This window comes from Lissotriton helveticus, chromosome 4_1 (genome assembly GCF_964261635.1).
Source record: "Lissotriton helveticus chromosome 4_1, aLisHel1.1, whole genome shotgun sequence".
NCBI lineage: Eukaryota > Metazoa > Chordata > Amphibia > Caudata > Salamandridae > Lissotriton > Lissotriton helveticus.
In genome coordinates, this window is record NC_136063.1 from 1,441,029,041 (window position 1) to 1,441,051,943 (window position 22,903).

Genomic DNA, 22,903 nt, shown 5'->3' on the forward strand with positions numbered 1-22,903 from the left:
GTTAATGATTCACCTCCATCAATATCATAACCATCTTGGTCTGACCATGCTCTGGAAAAGAGACAGAATCAGAGCCAAATAGGGAATGGGGCTTTTGCTGCTACCCGTGACATGGCATAGGCACAGGGGTAAGAGTCTGGGTGCATGACAAGAGGTTGTGCTTTTATAATCTTGTAGCCCGACATTGGTCGAGTGCAAGCAGATGTCTGTTCAAGATTCAGCTGTGGTGGCAGAAACCGGCATGGATCTAAGATACAGAGTGGAGGTCTGTAACAGAGTTGGTACAGGCCTACTGATGGGTTCCAATGGTGTCAGGAATGGAACGGCCAGCAAAACCTGCCGAGGGGCTTATGCATTTCCACAGGACACGAAGGCGTCATACAGGCAGCTGCAAGCACACTGAAAATTTGCAGCATGGCCTCCTTGAAGATCTTCATCTGCTGCGGGATTGATGTTGGCCTGGGAAGCTTTGGGTGCGTCAAGATCAACTGAGTGATCAGCTCCAATGTCTGACGGAATGCAACTAAAATATCATCAGGCTTGTGCATTCTTTTGTAGTCGAAGTGGCAGAATGGGGTCAAGTCCTGCTCCTGCTTCGCTTATCTATGACAGATTAGATGTTGACTTCGACTTACTCGAAGAAGACTTACAGTGGGAAGCAGAGTGGTTACAGAGCGGCCCTGTTTCTGGGAGTGAGTGCTGACCAGTAATTTGGAGCAGGATCTAAGTGAAGGTCATGACTCCTTGTGTTCGGCAACATACAACTTCACCTCCCAGTTTTGAATCACCCTTTAAAGCAATATAGCGCACTTACCACCCAACTTCGAGTTGTCTCTTGAGCCTAAGCCTCCATAGGCATATCTTGTGCTGGTCCGTGACCAACGTTTGCTTTCTGTAGTCACAGCATGGCTTGAAAGCTCTAGTTTTCAGAAGGGACTGTAAAACAGGCAGAGGACAGCAGGAGGTGGGTTTGCTATGGAAAGTCACTGAACCCCTTTTCTTTTCTGCTTCCCAGATTAAGGAACAAAGCCTTGCTGGAGCTTACCTGGTAACTTTGGTGTACTTCTGTCACATGTAACACTGCTTTCTCTCTACATTCCTAACTAAAGACCACAATGAAACAGCATCATTAACTTTTTATTTTGATACAGCAAAAACTCAAATGAAGGTGAGTGAACAGCAAGCATTTTGATTAACCTGCAATCTTTAAACTTCATACACTCTACAGCTAACTGAGTTAGCACTCCAGTTCCATTTCTGTCTGCCAGGTGGAAGCACACATAGCATGTTTTAGGATAAATTGTTTACTGTCTTTTTACTGTAGCAGCACTCCATTCCTCAGTCAATGGTGGAAACAAATCTGAGTTAAGAGCTTACATGTTTAGCATTAAAAAACTTGTTAGAATATTAAATGTTTTATTATTCATTTTTTAATTCAGAATTATAGTGCTTTAGTTATTAGTGCAAATGTAAAGACTGTTCTCTCCATCTCATCAATGCAGGAACAAATCCTCTGCTGCAAGGTGGGCGTTCAAGGATTTCAGATTTTGAAAACGAGAACATATGGAGTCCTTATTTTTCATCAGTTCTATGTCACAAAGATACGTTTGGAAGCGCCTACTTTATGTAAGTTCTGTTGGAATTAATAAAAAGGGCACATAAAAAAGGTACAAGAGGATGGGTAGGCCGTCAATGTGTCTTCTTGAAAAAGTTGAGTCCTTTCAGTTCTTCGGGGAGATAACCCTGCTCCACAGGGCCCTTGAACATGGGGTTGTACTTGTATCCCTGGCCATAGCCCAGGCCCTTCATCAGCTTGGTCGGTGCATTCCTCAAGTGCAGTGGAACAGGCGGAAGTGGCCCTTTGTGGTTCTTCAAGCAGGCCTTCACGTTGTTGTATGCGCTGTAAACCTCAATGGACTTGGGGGCTCGGGCTAAGTAGACAACACACTGGGCAAGTAAAACCTGAAAAAAACGAATGAAAACTATGTAAACAAACATCCTCTCCATAAATTAATTTTCTTACGCACTAAATTATTTGTAGAATCCAGTCTTCCTTGGAAAATAAATGTGTTTAAGTGAATGCAGGCTACTTACCAGAATGACATTTGTACTATTAGACCATAAAGCTTCCACTCACCCGTGAGAAGTTTACTTTAGTCCCAGTAATTGGAGTGCTTGCCCAATCTTCTGTGAAGCACTGGCACAGTGTGGTGTCTAGTTAAGGCCCGCGAGGGCAGGATGCATGACACACATTCAGGCTAGCCTCGGACCATGTGACTGAGCTCCACTTAGATAAACTGCCTATGAATGCACTATGGGGATACCGTGGAAATTTTGCATAGAAGTACCCTGGACACCGCTGCCCTAGCAAATGCTCTGCTCAACCCAAGCTGAAGCCCAATCCCCAAGAACTGTAGAGTCAACTTTGCCTCTGGGTCCAACTCTGCCGGTTCCAGATAGCTAAATATTATTAATCCAGGGAATAAGAAACCTAATGTATTAAAATAAAAAAGAGGGGTGACGGGTGCAAGAGGGCTTGGAAATTCGTAGCTTAATGCAGCCTTCCCTAAATCAGACTTTGATTTTGAGCAACGTAAGCCCCCAGTGCAGAACCTTTTCTGGAGATTCTTATATTGAATATGCTGAATTGGAAGGGCCTACTGTGGTGCATGTCTTAAAGCAAGCTCACAGGGCCCCAATACTTATGCCCCACCAAGACTGAAGATTGCAAGAAGTTTCAACCACAGAGATAGGGATGCCATCCTTATGGCCTTCAGAACATGAGAAGTCCAATGGTATGAAGATGAAAACACCAGAACATTCCCGGATTTCACATTTAAGGTCCAAAGCCAGAGACATAGCTTTGACAAGGTCAAGAAGATCCTAAGAAGAAAGGAAGATAAAGTAGATCTTAAGAGAAAGTGAGATAAAGTAGATCTTAAGAGAAAGTGAGATAAAGTAGATCTTAAGAGGAAGGGAGATAAAGTATATGATGATGTTCCCTGCAAAACTGCGGAGAATGGCAGAAGGGATAATCTGGACCTTTAGGACTCCAGAGGAGGCCTGGGCTGAACAGAGGTATGGCGGCCAGTGAGCAAATGATGAGAAAGAGCAGTTAGATAGCAAGACTACAGTAGTGGGTGCTGCAGATCATAGGAGAGGGGCCAGTGGTTCGAAAGATCCCGGAGAGCAACGCACAGGCGATAGAACACACAGAGAAACCGAAAGAAGAGGATGGAAAACAACAAGAAGGTCCTATGGACAACATACACAGGGTGGAAGAAGAGACTTGAGCATGAGACAAGACAGAAGCTTGTGAAGAGGGGGGCAGACGTGGCATTCTAAAAGATAACACAACCAAACCCAAAAAGGGACAAAAACTAAAGTCGGGAATAGAAAGGGAGCTGCCCTCAAACAGTGAAATATTTATGAAGTACGCATACACAATGTTTGACTTCAAGAGGGACACACCAAAAGGGAAGACAGTCTCCGATTTATGTTAACTCAAGGGTATTGTAAAATGATGGGGCAACAGGCACTCTGCAAGTTGCGGGGTCAGGTATTTTTAAGTCTGACGAGCAGGGGAGTTGGGGAGGAGGATTGAGTTTGCAGTACAAGTTTCAGAAACACGTGGACACCTCAGGGTCAATGCTTAAGCTAACATTCAGGCACAAAGCACTACACCACCAGTAGACAGGGGATGGATAATGCTAAGTCCAGGACACTTAACACATCTCACTCACTATAAAAGTACAACAAGAGCAAATTAACGTAATGTTGAGGAATATTAATGCGCTAGGCAATAAAGTGAAAAGGGGAATTGTTACGCAATACCTTAAAAGGTACAATCCGAATATAGTTATGTTGCAGGAAACGCATCTTAAAGGAAATAGTAGTAGGGCACTTGAGAGAAATGGCTACAAGCCCCTGGCCTACTGGGGATATACCTCGGACTCAGGAGGAGTAGGGATATTAGAGTGAATACTATACATCCCTAAGAAAACATGGCCAGGCACAGAGGGAACATATGTAATACAAGCAGGTCATTGGGACGGAGTAGCGATTAATCTATGTTATGCTCAAGATGCACAAAACCACCCTTAAAGTCCTAGGAGCCATGCTGCTGCAATTACAACTGGGGTTGCTTATTTTATGGGGGGGGTGAGGGGGTGGGGGCAGGGTATTTAAATTTGGTGGTCAACGACAAACGGGATAAGAAACGTCACAGGGAAGAAGGGCACATTAGCAACTTTGCCAGGGGCCATGGGTCTAATTGATGTATGGAGAGCCCGCAAGACAGAAAATATACCTACCACTCACTGTGCTCAACAATATCCATGCCCAGACTACTTGGTAATGCGAGGCATTCCCATATGGTGCTTTGGAGGAGCACGTATAATGCCTACAGGCACATCGGATGTATAACTCCACCAAATGGGTCGCACTAACAGAATGTAGCATGGGATTTAGCGAAAGATGGTCCATAGACCTGTGCTACCTTGAAAACAGACAGCTAGTTAACAAAATAAGAAACAGTAGTGTTCGATACTTTGTTGAAAATAAGGACATGGTGAAGCTCTCTCTGGCCATCGTCCCTCGTATCAACAAGATCAGAACGGGAGGAAAGTCCTTCTACTACCTTGCAGCCAAAGCCTGGAACACCCTAACCATCCACCCGCGGCAATCTCGAGTAGTTGCACTTTACCAATGCTGATTGACTGATTGATTGACACTATCTAACCAAGTGGAACCCCATGTAAAATAGACAAGTCCACAGTTACAAGGCCAGATTCACTACCTACGGAGACACCATGTCTAGGACTCCAACGTTCCAAACATTTTAGATCTCCAAGATTAATTCCTGGGAAACACAGCTCTGAGGTGGCAAGATTCAGTTTTTGGTGTTAGAATACCCTTGCCCCTTCCTTCACAAAACATGGTGGGTGAGGCAATATAGCAATCTGATGCTCAGGAGCAGCTAGTTAAATCTATGTGTTAGACTTGGGTGTCATGGCAAACTACGCGAACTCAAAAACATAAGATTATTTGATGCAATGTAAATCTGACCACTGCAGGATTACTCCAAGTACCACTGAAGCCATGAAATCAAAGAATGAACTACATTATTTATAATGTTTCAATCTACTACAGTATATGGAACACCACCAAGCCAACCAAACCAGAAGGGTAACAACCTATTAACTTAGTCAAGCCTACTGTCTGGATATTCTTCTCAGGGCATTTTGCTGGCACTTCACAAATCAATCCTGAAGCTACTTTTTCCCAAATCCACAAAAAGTTGGAAGGGATAAAATGGCAGAAGCCCAATGGAGACTGAAGGAGACTAAGCCAGTTAAGACTAGAGGAGGGACCGTTTACAGAGTGGCCCCCGTATCTGACAGAATCCACGTAACTTTTGTTACAAGGGTGAAGTTTGATTTCTGATGAGAAGCCCGCCACTAAGGGCCTGACCTAAGTCTAGAGACTGAAAGAGAAGCGTGCCCTCTACCCTAGAAGCCAATACAGAAATCAGACACTGCTGTGCATATACCCACTTTATATTCTGTACTATTGCACCAATAAAGTGGACCTTCAGGACCATGTCCAGTGTTCTTCTGTCCAACAGCTCCATAACCTGCAATCACGGACAGATGGATGGTGAGGCAGGAAAGTAAGGTCAGACAAGGGGCTGCCATAAGCTCTTCCCAAAGTGCTCTCAGCTGGTTAGCAACACCCTTGACCAGAACAGTATACATGCTTGTCTTCTCTTTCAACTTAGGTTAAATCAATCAATCAATCAGGGGGTTTGTACAATGCAGCTACTCACCGGTGAGGGTATCAAGGTGCTAGGGTGCTGGGGGGGGGGGGGGGCTGGTGGAGGGGTCAGGGGGGTGGAGGGTATCTGCTGTTCTGTCTGGATTTAGTTAAGGAGCCTGGTCTTGAGATCCTTCTTGAATTGGGTCATCAACAGGATTGCCTGAGGTGGAGGGGCAGGGTGTTCTAGGTCTTGGGGGCAAGGTAGGAGGAGGATCTTCCTCTGGGTCTAGTCTTGTCGATCCGAGGGACAAGAGCCAATGGGGCGGAGCGAGGTGTCTGGTGGGTATGTGGAATGTGGGGTGGTGGTTCAAGAATGCTGGTCCAGCATTGTGGAGGGCTTTGTAGGCATGAGTGAGGAGCTTGAAGGTGACTCTTTTGTTGACTGGAAGCCAGTGCAGTTTGCAAAGGTGTTCGGTGATGTAGCTTTGGTCGTTGGATGTTAAGGACCAGTCTTGCTACAACGTTTTGAAAGTTCTGTCGTTGCCTGAGGAGTTTCTGGATATGTCAGCGTAGAGTGGGTTGCGGTAGTCAAGCCTGCTGGGGATGAGTGCGTGGGTGACTGTCTTTCTTGCTTCGGTTCGCCATCCTTACGGTGATAAACTAAACTGGTACTATTGCTCTTCCCTGGACCTCCTAAGAAGAGATGCTAAAACTCCATTGTTATCAAGCATCGACTTAATCATCTGGAGCCCTAAGCAGACCGATCTGTCTTTTATCAGAGCATCTGCACTATGCAAAGAATATCCTTTTCCTCGTCAGAGTTCTTGGAACCACTGTCCTGGAGCATCCATACAGAGATAGTGGGCTTTAAGGCTTAAGGTCATAGGATTATAGTACTTCAGCCAAAACTGCAGTTAAGTCTGGCAACAACAGAACCGTGAGAGTGACTGAAGGTCAAACAAGGCCATGACATGAGTATGAGGGAGGAACAATCAGTCTTGTGAAAAAAGCTTACATTATTTTATCTGAAGCTGAGCAGGGCAGGGCCATTACAAAGGAGATAAAACATGAGGCAGCAGCACAAACACAGGTTCAACAGCAGAGTAGTGCCCCCCCCCCCCATAAGACCCCTGCCGCTTAGGGCATTACAATGGATGACTGTTGGGACCCTTAAAACGTGATAGATGGATATATCAGGGTGAAGAACTGCTATCCACTTTTTTGGGAATATGGTCTGATCCTAAAATACTTAGCACCAATAAAGTTTGTCTTAGAACACATAGAAAATGACAATACAAGGGCACCTGTCAATACCAATATGAAATAGACACTATCAGCCTTTCCCACCGGTCAATATATCTAACAGGAAAGATAAATATTCATTTAAAATTCAGATTTTAGTAGTACACAATAAGGAGTAACATAATTGGGAAAAATCTAATTGAGAGAGACATAGAAAGAGTAATACCGATAACTCAAGCCAGATAGACACTCTGTCGCAGAATCTTAGGATAAATATTTAAATCTCCTGAGTCTTGCTGGAGATTAACATGACATGATGGAAGAACATAGAACTCATGTTTTTTAGCTTGTTTAGACAGTGGACTAGAAATGGAAGGGATGCTCAAATAAAGTAGTGGCATTGCCTGCTCACACACAGTAATTCCCTGTCATGATGATGATTCAGCAACAGTGGAACATCTTGTTGTTGCCCTTTTTTTTTTTTTATTAATCGAGGTTGCAGACAGGAGCCTTTATCATCATCTATGAAGCTGTTTTCCAATGAGGTAATGAGGAGTTACATCAACCTACGGTATCTCCCACAGGTTAGGGTCTCACTTGCAGCAATATCTATAAAGATCCTGTGTCTCGGAACAGATCCAAATATAATAAAAAAGGATAGTGGGGGAGTTAAAATATGAATTCCCATGACTGTGACATCAAGTGAGCGCGGGTCTTTCTCTGGGTATTTTTCTACTGTCTAACTGTTTTCTCCACAGAGTATAGTAGGTTGATGCGAAGAGTTCTCAGGAAATTCCATGCGGTAGTCACAAGCAACCACTGGGAATGTCAAAAATATTCACAAAAGATTGCAAAACATTACACATAATATAATAAAGGGTTATGTTAAACAACCCAAAAATATGAGTTTGAGGGAGTGTGCATTCATGTTGAAAATAGTCCAATAATATTGGGAAATAAGAAAGAAAATTCCTCCAGATCGAAAATTGGTTCTTAAATGGGGAGCACTTTTGTTTCCCTAACTTCAAACCAGAAGATTTTCTGCTTGATGACAAGAGGCATAAGTGCTGCTCATGGTAGTTGAAGTACACCAGAATGTCCATGAAATTAATAGATTTTACTCTGAGTTTGCAAATCTATACCATTCTTGGACATAAGCCTACGTCTGGCAAACTTAATTTTAAACATATTAGCTTCAAATTGTCCAGAAAAATATTCATGAGTTGATATAAAATGTAAATAGGAAACCTGTTGAAGGCGAAGTGTTTATATTCTTAATGTCAATTAATATTTACAACTGATAAGTGTGCCTTGGCATCATGGACGTCATTTAGTGTCAACAGAGGTTGTAGCTGCTACCCCCGTGAGCCCTGGCACTTTCTTTGTATCCTGTGGCCTAAGAGTTGGCAAAATTAATGCCAAGAAGGCAAGGGAGGTTTGTCTTCCTTATTTTACAGCTCATTTTTAGGTCTCGCCTAAAAGCATACATGCAATGGTGCTGCGAGAGATAATGTGTACAGTAAAGGACTTGCAGGACGCCTACTATTTACCATTTTTTGGCGTGTCATTCTGTATACCGACCTCCTAATTGGTCACCATATGCTTCATGTCACTTCTTTTTGTTTCCCTGGAGCACGGACCTAGTACACATTGATTTCATTTAATTTGAATCCTTCTGCTGCTTCGCTGTGCTTCTGAGTACTGTTTTTCTCATTTTCCTGTCTATCATTTCCACTTCCCTGCTACACTTTAGGGTTGCTTCTAACTTCCGTCCTAAATGTTTTACTTTAAAAAAAAATTGTTTATTGATTTTCAATTGACACAACATCCCCTTCCAACCTCGCCATTCCTTGAGACATTCCACAATTTTGCAATTCACATGATATACAGTGTGGTATGCTGCAGGCACATCTGTGTAAAGGTGCACCACCCCGCAACCTGTCAGTAATAGCAGGCCCATGGTTGCAGTGATGAGGGTCACAAAAGCCACGAGGGAGCGTGTCTTGAGTTTGGTTGTGTGGTAGTTGTGTTGGGGTCAGCTGAATTTATTCCATCTGCATCCGTCTGTCTAAGGGGAGATACAAAGGGTTCCCAGATATTTTTGGGTCATGTAGCTAGGGGTATCAGATCTAAATATGTCGTCAGTTCTTCCTGGCAGTATGAGATGTCAGAAATACAGGCTTGTTTGGTCGGTGTCGGCCTTCTCTGCCGTGTATTGCCACTCTGCGTTTAGCTAGCAATAGCAGCATCACCGTGAGGCTTCTACAGCTCTTCAGGACGTTTTCACGTATCTCAGTAGGCACACAATAGGGTCAGGCAGGAGTAGAGCCCCCACAATAGTGCTCACTTTATCGCACCTCAGCCCAATAGCGAACTACTTTAGGGCAGGACCATGCTAAGTGTGAGAAAGTGGCTTCCGGGCTGTGGCATCAGACACATGTGGGATCAGTCGGTAGGCCAATTCTATGTAGTTGTGCAGGCGTGCGGCATGTCCTTTAAAAAAAATTACAGTGTATCAGCCCTAAACGATAATTGGGGGATAGTTCAGTTTAAGAACAAAAAATAGTACCATTGTGCTTCTGATATCTCCAAGTGTAAGTCCCATTGCCAAACCATTCGCGTCTTCGAGGTATCAAAAGTAGAGGCTATCTGTGTGAGCGTGTGTTAGGCCTGGCACCTTGGCGTGAGTCTCCCTTCCACTTTTTTGCTGATGTGCCTCATATGTTTTGCTGGTGTTAGCTGCTCAGGGCACTCTGCCACTGCCAATCAGTGCCAGAGTGCAAGTGCTCCCTATGAAAAGTGTATACATTGATTGGTTTCCATGTTTGGCTTATTTGGTTTACTGTCAGACCCCAGTAAAGTGCACCAGGAGTGCCAGGGCTTGTAAATAGAAATGCTGCTAGTGGGCCCGCAGCACCGGTTGTGCCACCCACAGAAGCAGCCCTTAAAAATGTGTCTAAGGTCTGCCATTGCATAACCTGCGTGCAGTCTGGTACGGTCATGCTGACTGCGCAAGTGCACCTCCTTCCAAGTCCCTAAACATTCCCTTAACTTCATATTAGTCACCCCTATGCTAGGCCCAAGGGCAGGGTGCATTGTAAGCATAAGGTAGGACAAGCCCTGAGGTGTGTGGCCTTTCCTAATAGTAAATTACAGCCATTTTTGTTTTTCACTATTGTAAGGCTACCTGTTCTCATAGGCCAGATTGGGCTGCTGGAATTATTACACTCTATAATCCCAGCAGGCTCACGGAACATGGTAGAAAGTCATGTTTAGTATGCCAGAACTCAGAATAATAAAATACATCTTTTAGTAAAGTTTATTTTAATATCCTGTGTTTGCAACTACTACTTTTAGAAAGTTAGTATTTGCTTGCCTAACCATTTCAGCCCGCCTCTGCTAAGATGTGTATCTGCTGTCTGGTTTCTGTGAGTGACAGGGCTGGGGTTGACAGATGGTGAATAGGGGGATTACACCAGGATGGGTGGTGGGAGTGCCCCTTAACTCTGAATAGGGCTATGCTCTGCCACCTCAATGCTGGCTCCGCCCCCTGGGGAGCGGCTGATGTCTCTGCCCTGAACCTTGTGAAGAGAGAGGGGAATACTGTCAACAGAGTACTCCTGGACTGTTCTTGTCACCACAATGCTGGCTCCAACTCCTGCAGAGCGTCTGATGTGCCTGCCCTGCTCACTGAAAGGAGAAGCCAGAGACCGCAAAACAAAGTGCTCAGAGCCTGGACTGGATTAGGCAAAGGCCCTCCTGGCCTGCAAGAACAAAATAAATGGTGTATAAAAGTAGGAGCCCTGCTCCTAAGAAATCAGATTCTGTTTGCGCCAAGAAGAACCTCTGCCCGAAGAGAAGGACCTGGGAAAGCTGCATGGAGAACTACTGTCTCTGACCTGGGAGACTGGCCTGTGGTGGGTGCCTTGCTGCAAGAAGGAGAGGAGAAAAGACAGAGAGACTTTTCAAAAACTACTTGTGCTTTTGTGAACAATCTCCAAGAGCTTGGACTGAGCTTGCCCCCTGAACTGAGCCCCAGGACCATTGGGCTCTGATCCTGCCTTCGCTGTCAACTGCTGACTTTGGCCTTCCTCATCGCTGGAAAGACGTGATCTCCAGTGCGCCTCGCCTCGCCTCCCTCCCCTTGCTGTTCCGCTGGTGCCTGGCCTCCCTCGCCTCCTGTGAGCCGCTCTGAGCTTCGAGCTGCTGTGCGCACGACTCGCGGGGCCGCCCGCCCTCTGCCGTACTTGTTCCTCAACTAGCCGCACTGCTCGGATTGCCGCTACTCCCCACCGCTGGAAACAAGATCAAGTGCCTCCCCGAGCTCGGGACAGATCATACGCCTGACGCGTACACCGCCCCCTCGCTCCGCACTTGACATCGCTGGGGCCGCGCCGCACACTAAGAGCCGCCCGGTACGGACCATACTGGCTGCCTAGTGCCGCGCCGCCCGCCTTCCCTCATCAGCAACGACCCGAAGGTACGGCTCGTACGCCGCCCCCCGTCTACGTGCTCCGGACTGCCGGCCCGCTCCTAGAGGTCCCCCACTCTGTCTCATTCGGAGACACCCCCGAGCCAGGGCCCGCCTCAAAGAAGAGCCGCCTGCACCCTCGCCACGTCGCGAACGCCGCCTGCGAACCAGGCTCCACATCACGAACAAGATACTGTTTCCCCAACGCGCACTGCGGTGTGAACACCCGGGACAGGAGCCCGCAACGCTTCTTATGATAGACTCCCTTTTTGTGAACTTGTGAGAGTCGGACAAGGTGCGCAACGCACCCCACCAAGAAAACACGCTTGTTTTGAGAACACTTTGCCTAAATCCATCTTGTGGCTGATTCTTTTAAAAACGTTATTATGGTCTTGTATTAAGCCTGCATAGAAACTTATTTTTACATAAAGTCTACTTATTTTTATAAATCCATAGACTGGTGTCCATTTGTGGTGGGTCATTTGATTACTGTGTCTGATCATAAATGCTTAACTAACTAATGCCCTGAAGATTAGCCTTGTCTGCTCGCGCCACACTACCTAGAGGGTGAGCAGGGGTTATTTTTAAGAGTAAGTCCCTTGCCCTGAATAGAGGAGAGGGCCCCCCTTTTGTCACAAGTGCATACCTGTGCCAACCAGAGACCCCCAAATCTAACATTGGAGGCTGCGGTGGGATTTCGAATTTGCATTTATGGTTTATGTACAGTAATTATTGATCACCACATAGTGAGTTCAGACCAATAATGCGCCCACAGATTTTTTGATTTTTAATTTTTGCTGAGAGATCTCCACTTGTTTTGAGAAGTCATGCCTGGTTCACTCCCTGCGGAAAGGGCAGCCTCTGTGATCTCTGGAATGAATGACATAGATTGGGGAGAAGAAGGACTTGAGAGCTACACAGTGGAGCAGTTGAAAGGTTTCTGCAAGAAGTTCAGAGTCTCCCAATCTGGATGTAAGAATAAGCCCCATTTCATAAAGGCGCTGAGGGCCTGGAAAGAATCCAGGGCACCAGAGAATGCGGTGGAAGTGGAACCATCAGAAAGCATTGTTGAATTTGGCAGAGTCTTGTCGCCAGAGGAGCTGGCAGACAGGAAGGAAGCCAGGGCACACGAAATGGAGTTGGCAAGATTGAAAATCAATGGGCAATTGGAGCTGGAAAGTAAAAAGATGGCTCTGGAAGAAAGGAAAATTCAGATGGAGCATGAGATGAAAATGAGGGAGATAGATCTGAGAATACCTAATCCCTCTGGTGGCAGCACAACGCCAGTGCAGGTAGAGTCAAGGGTGTACATGCCCAAGGATGTGGTGAAGGAGTATTTTAAGAATGATGACATCGGGCAGTGGTTCAAGGCCTATGAGGTAGCCATGTCTTCCCACCGGGTCCCTGAGAGAGATTAGGAGCGGGGTTGTGGGGACGGTTCCTTGGCGAGGGGCGGGGCACACTGCTAGATTTGCCCTCTGAAGTTTATAACTCCTATCCCCACATGAAGGAAGCTTTGATGACCAGGTATGGGTTAACTCCTGATTTATATAGACAGAGGTTCAGGGGCTGCACAAAGATTCCTGGGGGTACCTATGTTGAGTATGTAACTTTTTTTTGCAGAGCACTGGATGGTTGGGTGAAGGGTAGCAAAGTGAATGATTTTCAAGGGCTTCTTGATTTAATGGCATGGGAGCACTCGTCTAGTAATTGTTTTCCTGAGCTACGCCAGCACCTGATTGATAGCAAGCTGACTAACCCTAGGAAGCTTGCTGAGGAGGCGGACCACTGGCTCAGCACCAGGGTCCACAAGTGGGGGATTCCACCAAGGGTGGGCAGGGTCCCCAGCAGAAGAGTGGGGGGGACAAGGGTAAACCGAGGGAGTTTCAGAAGAGGCCCCAAAGTAGTCCCCAAGGGAACCAAGGGAAAGGTTCCCAGCCTCCCCCACCCCAGAAACAGACTGGGGCCCGACAGGTACCCCTGTTCAAAGAGGGCCCATAAAGTGTTACAAGAGTGGTGAACTGGGTCATTTTGCCAATGATCTCAAGTGTCGTCTGTTTGGTAAACCAGCACCCATTGTTGCTCCACCCCGGCAGATGGCTAGTGTAGCCTTTGGGGAGGAGGTAGAAGTCCAAGGTGGGTGGGACCCCGTTCAGATGACCTTGGTCTCTTTAGGGGATAGTGCGATGGTCCCTGAGAACTACCTGCCCTCAAACACTAAGAAATATGGGCATGTGGTGACCATCAATGGGAAGAAGGTGGAGGCTCTTAGAGACACAGGAGCCAGTGTGACTGCAGTCCGGCAGCACCTGGTGTCTCAAGAGCAGGTTGCTCCCCATACATACTGTCGGGTTGTCAACGCTGACAACTCTGAGAGCCAGTGTCCAATGGCTCAGGTTCCCTTTGAGTGGGGAGGGGTCTCTGGTACTCTTCAGGTTACTGTGAGAACTTCCATGCCTGTAGACTGTTTGCTAGGGAATGACTTGGAGAGCTCCCCTTGGGAAAAGGTGGAGAAGACAACTCACCTGAGGATGGTGGGTTTACCTGACTGGGCATGCATGACCACCCGGTCAATGGCAGCCAGTAGGGGTGCTCAAGAGGTCCTGGAGCCTGAGGGAGAGGCCCAGGAACTGGCCTTAGAGAGAAGGTGCAGGAGGCGCGGGAAACCGTCCCCTGACGTTTCCATGGCCCAGGAGGAAGCAGACCTTGAGGGGGGATGCCCTGGAGCCTACCGGGGAACAGATAGCTGAACTGGGGGACCTGCCTGAGCTGACCCATTGGCAGCAGGAAGGAGGCCCCTCCAGGGAGGAATTCTGCAGGGAGCAAAAAGAATGCCCTTCTCTCGTGGGTGTGCGGCAGCAGGCTGCAGACCAGGCCAATGGTGATCAGTCTGGATCACATTTCATTTATTGGGAGAATGACCTCCTGTATTCAGAGCCTAAGGTTGCTGAACCTGGATCAGCCTGTGCGCTGGTGGTACCCCAGAAGTTCAGAGCCTTCCTACTGGGGCTGGCTCACGATGTACCATTAAGCAGGGCATTTGGGGCAGGACAAGACCTATGAAAGGCATGTCACCCACTTTTATTGGCCTCAAATGCACAGGAGCTCAGATGCTCATTGCAGGACCTGCCAAACTTGCCAGGCAAGTGGTAAGAGTGGGAGGAAGCAAAAGGCTCCTCTCCAGCCTTTTCCTGACGTCAGTACCCCATTCCAGCGAGTGGGAATTGACATTGTGGGGCCTCTGGACCCCAGGACAGCCATGGGCAACAGGTTCATCCTGGTCCTGGGGGATCATGCCACCCGGTACCCTGAAGCCATCCCTCTGAGGACAGTGACGGCCCCCGTGGTGGGACGGGCACTGATGGGGATTTTCTCCAGAGTGGGATTCCCTCTAGAGGTGGTGTCTGACAGGGGCACCAATTTCATATCCAAGTATATGAAATCCCTTTGGCAAGAGTGTGGTGTAACCTACAAATTCACCACACCTTACCAACCCAAGGAAATGGGTTGGTTGAGAGATTCAACCCAACCCTAAAAGGCATGATTATGGGTCTTGAGGAACCCATGAGGTGTAAGTGGGACGTCCTCTTACCAAGCCTTCTCTTTGCATACCGTGAGGTGCCACAGAAGTCTCTAGGGTTCAGTCCCTTTGAGCTACTGCATGGCCACCCAGTGAGAGGACCTCTAAGTCTGGTCAAAGAAGGCTGGGAGCAATCTCCCAGGAAACCTCCCCAGAATGTATATAGATACATGCTGGCCTTTAGGAACCAGACTAGGCGTTTCAGGAAACTTGCTGAGGCAAACCTGGAAGCCAGCCAGGAGGAAATGAAGCGGTGGTACGACCAGAATGCCACTCTGGTTGAACTTCAGCCTGGTCAGAAGGTGTGGGTCTTGGCCCCAGTGGAGTCTTGTGCAATCCAGGATAAATGGACAGGCCCCTTTGAGGTTGTGGAGCACAAGAGTCCTATCACCTACTTGGTGGACTTGCAGTCTCCCAGGAACCCCTTGAGGGTCCTACATGTCAACTGCCTTAAGCCCCACTTGGAGAGGTCCGAAGTGGGCATGCTCTTGGCAACAGATGATGGAATGGAGGAGGAGACAGAGCCTCTTCCTGACCTCCTGGTAGCCACAGAGCAAGACGGGTCAGTGGATGGAGTTAACCTCTCACCCGCCCTGACCCCTGAACAACAGAAGGACTGCCGCCAGTTGCTGGGACAGTTCTCTGACCTGTTTTCCCTGGTCCCTAGTATCACTGATTGGTGCGTCCATGATGTGGATACAGGGGATAGTTCACCTGTGAGGCACAAGGCTTACAGAGCGACTGACATGGTCAGAGCCTGCATCAAAGAGGTCTCAAAGATGCTTGCTCTTGGGGTGATTGAGTCCTCCAGCAGTCCTTGGGCCAGCCCAGTGGTCTTGGTCCCGAAGGCTGCAGCGTCGGGTGCCACACCCGAACTCCGGTTCTGTGTGGACTACAGAGTACTCAATTCAGTCACCAAGACTGACGCGCACCCCATCCCCAGAGCTGATGAGCTCATTGATCGGTTAGGGGCTGCACGGTACCTCAGCAAGTTTGATTTAACGTCTGGGTACTGGCAGATCGCCTTGACTGATGGGGGCCAAAGAGAGCTCAGCATTCTCCACACCAGATGGGCATTTCCAGTTCCGGGTTATGCCATTTGGGATGAAGAATGCCCCTGCCACCTTCCAGAGGTTGGTCAACGAGGTGTTGGTTGGGCTGGAGGAATTCAGTGCCGCCTACCTGGATGACATAGCAGTGTTCAGTGTCGCATGGGAAGAACATCTGCGCCACCTCTGGGAAGTGTTGATGGCACTGCGCAAGGCAGGCCTCACGATCAAGGCGAGCAAGTGCCAGATCGGGCAGGGTTCCGTGGTGTACTTGGGACACCAAGTGGGGAGCGGCCAGGTGGCGCCTCTCCAATCCAAGATTGAAACCATCCTGGCTTGGGAGCCCCCAAAGACCCATACAGAGGTGAGGGCCTTTTTAGGACTCACTGGGTACCACAGGCGGTTTGTCAAGGGGTATGGCAACATTGTTGCACCCTTGACAGAGCTGACTTCCAAGAAGCAGCCAAGGAAAGTGATCTGGACTGACACCTGTCAGAAAGCTTTTGACACCCTGAAGACTGCCATGTGCACGGCTCCCGTGCTCCTGGCTCCTGACTTCTCCAAAGAATTCCTAGTGCAAACAGACGCTTCAGAGCATGGTGTAGGGGCTGTTCTCTCACAGATGACTGAGGAGAGCTGGGACCAACCTGTAGCCTTCATCAGTAGGAGGTTACTTCCAAGGGAACAGAGGTGGAGTGCAATTGAGCGAGAAACATTTGCTGTGGTCTGGGCATTGAAGAAGCTAAAACCCTACTTGTTTGGGTCTCACTTCCTGGTTCAGACAGACCACTCAGATGATTGATGCAAATGAGGGGTGAGAACCCAAAACTGTTGAGGTGGTCCATTTCTCTACAGGGTATGGACTTCACAGTGGAACATCGCCCCGGCACAGATCATCCCAATGCTGACGCTCTGTCCAGATTTTTCCGCCTTAGTGATGAGGAACTCCCTAGGGTAGGGTAGTTCTCCCAACATTTCAGCTGGAGGGGACACGTGTTAGACCTGGCACCTTGGCGTGAGTCTCCCTTCCACTTTTTTGCTGATGTGCCTCATATGTTTTGCTGGTGTTAGCTGCTCAGGGCACTCTGCCAATCAGTGCCAGAGTGCAAGTGCTCCCTATGAAAAGTGTATACATTGTTTGGTTTCCATGTTTGGCTTATTTGGTTTACTGTCAGACCCCAGTAAAGTGCACCAGGAGTGGCAGAGCTTGTAAATACAAATGCTGCTAGTGGGCCTGCAGCAACGGTTGTGCCACCCACAGAAGCAGCCCTTAAAAACGTGTCTAAGGTTTGCCATTGCAGAACCTGCGTGCAGTCTGGTACTGTCATGCTGACTGCGCATGTACACCTACTTGCCAGTCCCTAAACCTTCCCTTAACTTCATATTAGTCACCCCTATGGTAGGCCCAAGGGCAGGGTCCATTGTAAGCATAAGGTAGGACAAGCCCCGATGTGTGTGGCCTGTCCTAATAGTGAATTACAGCCATTTTCGTTTTTCACTATTGTAAGGCTACCTGTTCTCATGGGTCAGAATGGGCTGCTGGAATTATTACACTCTATAATCCCAGCAGGCTCAGGGAACATGGTAGAAAGTTTAGTATGCCTGAACTCAGAATAATAAAATACATCTTTTAGTAAAGTTTATGTTAATATCCTGTGTTTGCAAATACTAATTTTAGAAAGTTAGTATTTGCTTGCCTAACCATTTCAGCCTGCCTCTGCTAAGATGTGTATCTGCTGTCTGGTTTCTGTGAGTGACAGGGCTGGGGATGACAGGTGGGGAATAGAGGGATTATACCAGGATGGGTGGTGGGAGTGCCCCTTGACTCTGAATAGGGCTGTGCTCTGCCACCTCAATGCTGGCTCCGCCCCCTGGGGAGTGGCTGACGTCTCTGCCCTGCACCTTGTGAAGAGAGAGGGGAGAGGCTGCAAAACAAAGTGCTCAGAGCCTGGACTGGATTAGGCAAAGGCCCCCCTGGCCTGGCAGAACAAAAGAAATGGTGTAAAAAAGTAGGAGCCCTGCTCCTAAGAAATCATACCCTGTTTGCGCCAAGAAGAACCTCTGCCCGAAGAGAAGGACCTGGGAAAGCTGCATGGAGGACTACTGTCTCTGACCTGGGAGACTGGCCTGTGGTGGGTGCCTTGCTGTAAGGAGAGGAGAAAAGACAGAGAGACTTTTCAAAAACTACTTGTGCTTTTGTGAACAATCTCCAAGAGCTTGGACTGAGCTTGCCCCCTGAACTGAGCCCCAGGACCATTGGGCTCTGATCCTGCCTTCGCGGTCAACTGCTGACTTTGGCCTTCCTCATCGCTGGAAAGACGTGATCTCCAGTGCGCCTCGCCTCCCTCCCCTTGCTGTACCGCTGGTGCCTGGCCTCCCCAGCCTCATGTGAGCCGCTCTGGCTTCGAGCCGCTGTGCGCACGACTCGCGGGGCCGCCCGCCCTCTGTCGTACTTGTTCCTCAACTAGCCGCACTGCTCGGATTGCCGCTACTCCCCACCGCTGGAAGAAAGATCAAGTGCCTCCCCGAGCTCGAGACGGATCGTACGCCTGACACGTACCCCCCCCCCTCGCACCGCACTTGACATCGCTGGGGCCGCGCCGCACACTAAGAGCCGGCCGGTACGGACCGTACTGGCTGCCTAGTGCCGCACCACCCGCCTTCCCTCATCAGCAACGACCCGAAGGTACGGCTCGTATGCCACCCCCCGGCTACGTGCTCCGGACTACCGGTCCGCTCCTAGAGGTCCCCCGCTCTTTGTCTCGTTCGGAGACACCCCCGAGCCAGGGCCCGCCTCAAAGAAGAGCCGCCTGCGAACCGGGCTCCACATCACGAACAAGGTACTGTTTCCCCAACGCGCACTGCGGTGCGAACACCCGGGCCAGGAGCCTGCAAGGCTTCTTATGATAGACTGCCTTTTTGTGAACTTGTGAGAGTCGGACAAGGTGCGCAACGCACCCCACCAAGAAAACACGCTTGTTTTGAGAACACTTTGCCTAAATCCATCTTGTGGCTGATTCTTTTAAAAACATTATTATGGTCTTGTATTAAGCCTGCATAGAAACTTATATTTACATAAAGTCTACTTATTTTTATAAATCCATAGACTGGTGTCCATTTGTGGTGGGTCATTTAATTACTGTGTCTGATCATAAATGCTTAACTAACTAACGCCCTGAAGATTAGCCTTGTCTGCTTGCGCCACACTACCTAGAGGGTGAGCAGGGGTTATTTTTAGGAGTAAGTCCCTTGCCCTGACTAGAGGAGAGGGTCCCTGTTTGTCACAAGTGCATACCTGTGCCAACCAGAGACCCCCAAATCTAACAGCGTGTAAAGTCGAGTTATAAGTTGGCACGGTGTCGTAGCTATGTGGATATATTCCAGTGCTATAAAAATGGGAGAGGGCACGACAGGGAAAGAGTCATGCATTGTGCGGCAGGTGGCTCTGATTTGATAATATAGTAGCATGTCTAAGAGTGATGGCGTACACATGATGGTGTTGACAAAGCTAATAAGGAATTCGCTGTCTGGGTATAGGTCAGCATACGTTTTGATACAGCGCATTCCTGCATACCAGGCCGCTCCCTTATCTCGTAGCGGAGGGAACCCGGGGTTTTCTACGAGGGAGGCAGCAGGCACGTATAGCGGCATGAGGCTGGCAAGTTTATGGAGACTGTCCCACGCCCAGCGCACACACTCCACAGTGTCAATTTCAGCTTTGGGGGCCTTGTATTGTTGAAACAGTGCTGTGTTTCATGCTCAATCGCTAACCGCAGCTGGAATGGGGTGGGGTGTAGCCAGTGGTGCAGGAACTGTGCCTGGGTGCACAATGCGTAAAGCTTCATCTGTGGAGCACACAGAACACCACGTGGGAGTGGCAGTGTTAACCTTTAATATGACACTCTAGGTTGGTGTCCCGCCCCGGTGAGCGGGATCAAGCCGGACCGCAGCTGTTTAAACAATTGTGTAGTGAGAGGAAGAGGGATATTCATAAAGAGGTACAGGATCTTAGGACGTATACCCATCTTGGCTATAGCTATACGGCCCGCCATTGACAGTGGAAGTTTGATCCACAGTGGAATGCGGGTTTCCAACTGGTCCATGGCACACCCATAGTTTGCTACCCACAATTCTTCGGGTGTCTGCTAAGCCGTACGCCCAAATATTTGACAGGCTTCATCACCTATCTCAAGGAGTATTCAGCTGTAAAGGGCGTTGCGGAATCCATCAATGGAAATAGGGTTGATTTGGTCCAGGTTACCTGGATTCCAGAGTAGCCGCCGTAGCCAACCACCTCCCTAATCACTGGCACCAAATTTGTTTTCGGAACCTGCATGTACAGCGTCACATCGTTGGGGTACGTGGAGACGATGATGCCGCGGGTTGTAAAGCCTATGCTCCATTTTGCATGCTGTTGCCACAGTCTGGCCACTAATGGCTCCATGGCTATGGCAAATAGGATTGGGATAGGGAGCATCCCTGTCTAGTGCTGCAAGTGGTGTTTATTGGATCTGAGATACTCCTGTTTAGCCTAATTCGTGCAGTGGGAAGGGTGTATAATAGTTGTATTTTCAGAATTTAATTATGGCTCAGTCCCAGCTGTTGCAGTAGCGAAAAGAGAAATGGCCACTCCAAAGTGTCAAATACTTTGGTGGCGTCCTGTAAGGCAGCAACCGCTGGGGTGTCGGGGTGTAAGTGGTGCATGATTACGAAAATAGTACGGAGATTAAGAGATGTTGCACGCCCAGGGACGAAACCCGACTGATCTGGTCGTACAATCAATGGCAGAAGTGGCAGCAAGCGATTTGCTAGGACTTTTGCATATATCTTATTGTCTATGTTTATTAAGGCCAACGGACGGTATGATTCACATAGGTCAGCAGGTTTGTCTGGTTTTAGGATGCTCACAATTACTGCCTCTCGCAGCAAGGGGGAACGTTTCCCCAATGTTAGTGACTCGTGGTACAGCTCAATAAGATGTGGGAAAAGGATCGGGGCATATTCTTTGTAGAAGGCCGGCATCAGTCCATCGAGACCAGGGGCTTTATCTGCTGGCATAATCGCTATTACTTGGACAATCTCTTCTGGTGTAATCGGAGCATCTAAGTAGTCTATGTGGGATTGGTCTAGTCACAGGAGTTGAATGGAATCGAAAAATTCCAGCAGTGACTCTGGTTCTCGATCTATTCCAGCAGTGCATAATCGGGCATAGAAAGAAGACATCATTTCTGGTAATTTCGACAGCAAAATTTGGGAGTCATCACTTTTTAATTCGGTCACAAAAGTGGCGGCATGAGGTTTGCGCAGTGACCCAGCTAACGTCCTGCCCGGGCAATCACCCTCCCCATATCTACTTGCCTGGGCCTCTGTTCCTAAGTAATGAGTCTCCCCCTTCTTTATAAGCTGAGATTCTCTCTCTAATGTCTGCTAGCACAGAGGAGTCGGGCTTTCTGCAGTATTCCTTTTCTAATGCCTTGATATCGGCTAGTAGTTTGTCTAGTGTGCCGCGTAGTGCTCGCAACACTCCCGACTATTCCGCAATGCAGACCCTGGGTATGACCACTTTAAATGCTTCCCACAGCCATGGAGGACGACTCCACCGACCCAGTGCTGCACGCAAACTAATCCTCAACTGCTGTACAGATTTTCTCTTTAAAAGCAGCATTGTGCAATGCATTTGGGGGGAGTCATCACAAACAAGCACAGGGAATGTCGGCAGCACTGCTGCTTGATCATAAAGCGTGCGCGGCAGGTGCTTGGTCAGTGTAGGTCTGGCAAGTGCATCTTTGGTGATAAGCCAATAGTCTAATCAGAACCATGTGTTCTCATAAGAAGAGAAGCAAATTCCCTATTGCATGTTTGGGTGAGCATGCCACCAAGCATTAGTCAATTGATAGTCTGCAATCAGTGTGTTTAAGAACACCGTCAGAGCGTGGGCTCTACTTCCGCATCCCAGAGCGGTCTAGCGCCTCCTCTAATGCCACATTAAAGACCCCACCGCACAGTACCATTCCCGATCCGTAATTAGTCGTCTGTCTCCATAGGCTCAGGAAAAAGTCGGGGTCATCAATGTTTGGGCCGTACGCTGCAATTATTGTCATCGCCGTTAATAAAGTGCGCCAGTCACAATTACGTGTCTGGCCTCCTGGTCTGTATGTGCCCATGAAGTGTGCCATGGTAGCCCCCTTCAGTGTTTGCAGCTTGTATAGGTCAAACATGTGTTAGAGTAGCGAGATTTCCAGGCGAATCCCAGAATCTGTGTGTCTCCTCGAGTGGGTTGCCCTCCCACCCTCCCCATAGTTCCCAAACATGAAGACAAACTTGTAGGCAATCCTACACCCTCCCTTTCCACCCCCCAAACAGGTTGGGCAACATTCCCTCCCTTGTCCCACTTCCCTCCCAAAAAACCAAAATAACGTATGCAGGAATTATCCCTTAGGGCCATGGGTTCTCCGGCGGACTACCCTGTCCCTGTGGCCAGGGTGGCTGGGCAAGATTTAAAGGGCGGTAAATTGTGTTCAGAAATGCTGTCAGCTGGCAGTGTCTAGGGCTGATCACCCAGATGCGCCTATGCCACCGCCTTGGGCCTTTGTTCCTTTAAGTGGGGGTTGCAGTTTCCGTACGGGAGTCTGTGTGATTAATCATTGTCACTGGTGCGGCCTTAGTCAAATGGACGGGGATATTTATATGTGTTGCATCTGGTCTTGTTTATTTTTTTTGCATGTTTCATCGCAGCTGCTGGGTCAGTAAAGAATTTTGTGTGGCCATCTAGCAAGATTTGTAATTTTGCCGGGTGTAGGAGGG

At 48.4% G+C, this 22,903-nt stretch overlaps 1 protein-coding gene across 1 annotated transcript in view; it reads right to left on the reverse strand.

Moving 5' to 3' along the window:
• Nucleotides 1–1,121: 1,121 nt before the first annotated feature.
• WRNIP1 (WRN helicase interacting protein 1) overlaps nt 1,122–22,903 on the reverse strand; it is a 457,752-nt gene continuing 435,970 nt past the window's right edge. Inside the window, exon 7 of the mRNA XM_078688019.1 lies at nt 1,122–1,962. Coding sequence (XP_078544145.1) covers nt 1,690–1,962 — 273 coding nt within the window. The 3' untranslated portion in view covers nt 1,122–1,689. The remainder of the gene's footprint in view (nt 1,963–22,903) is intronic.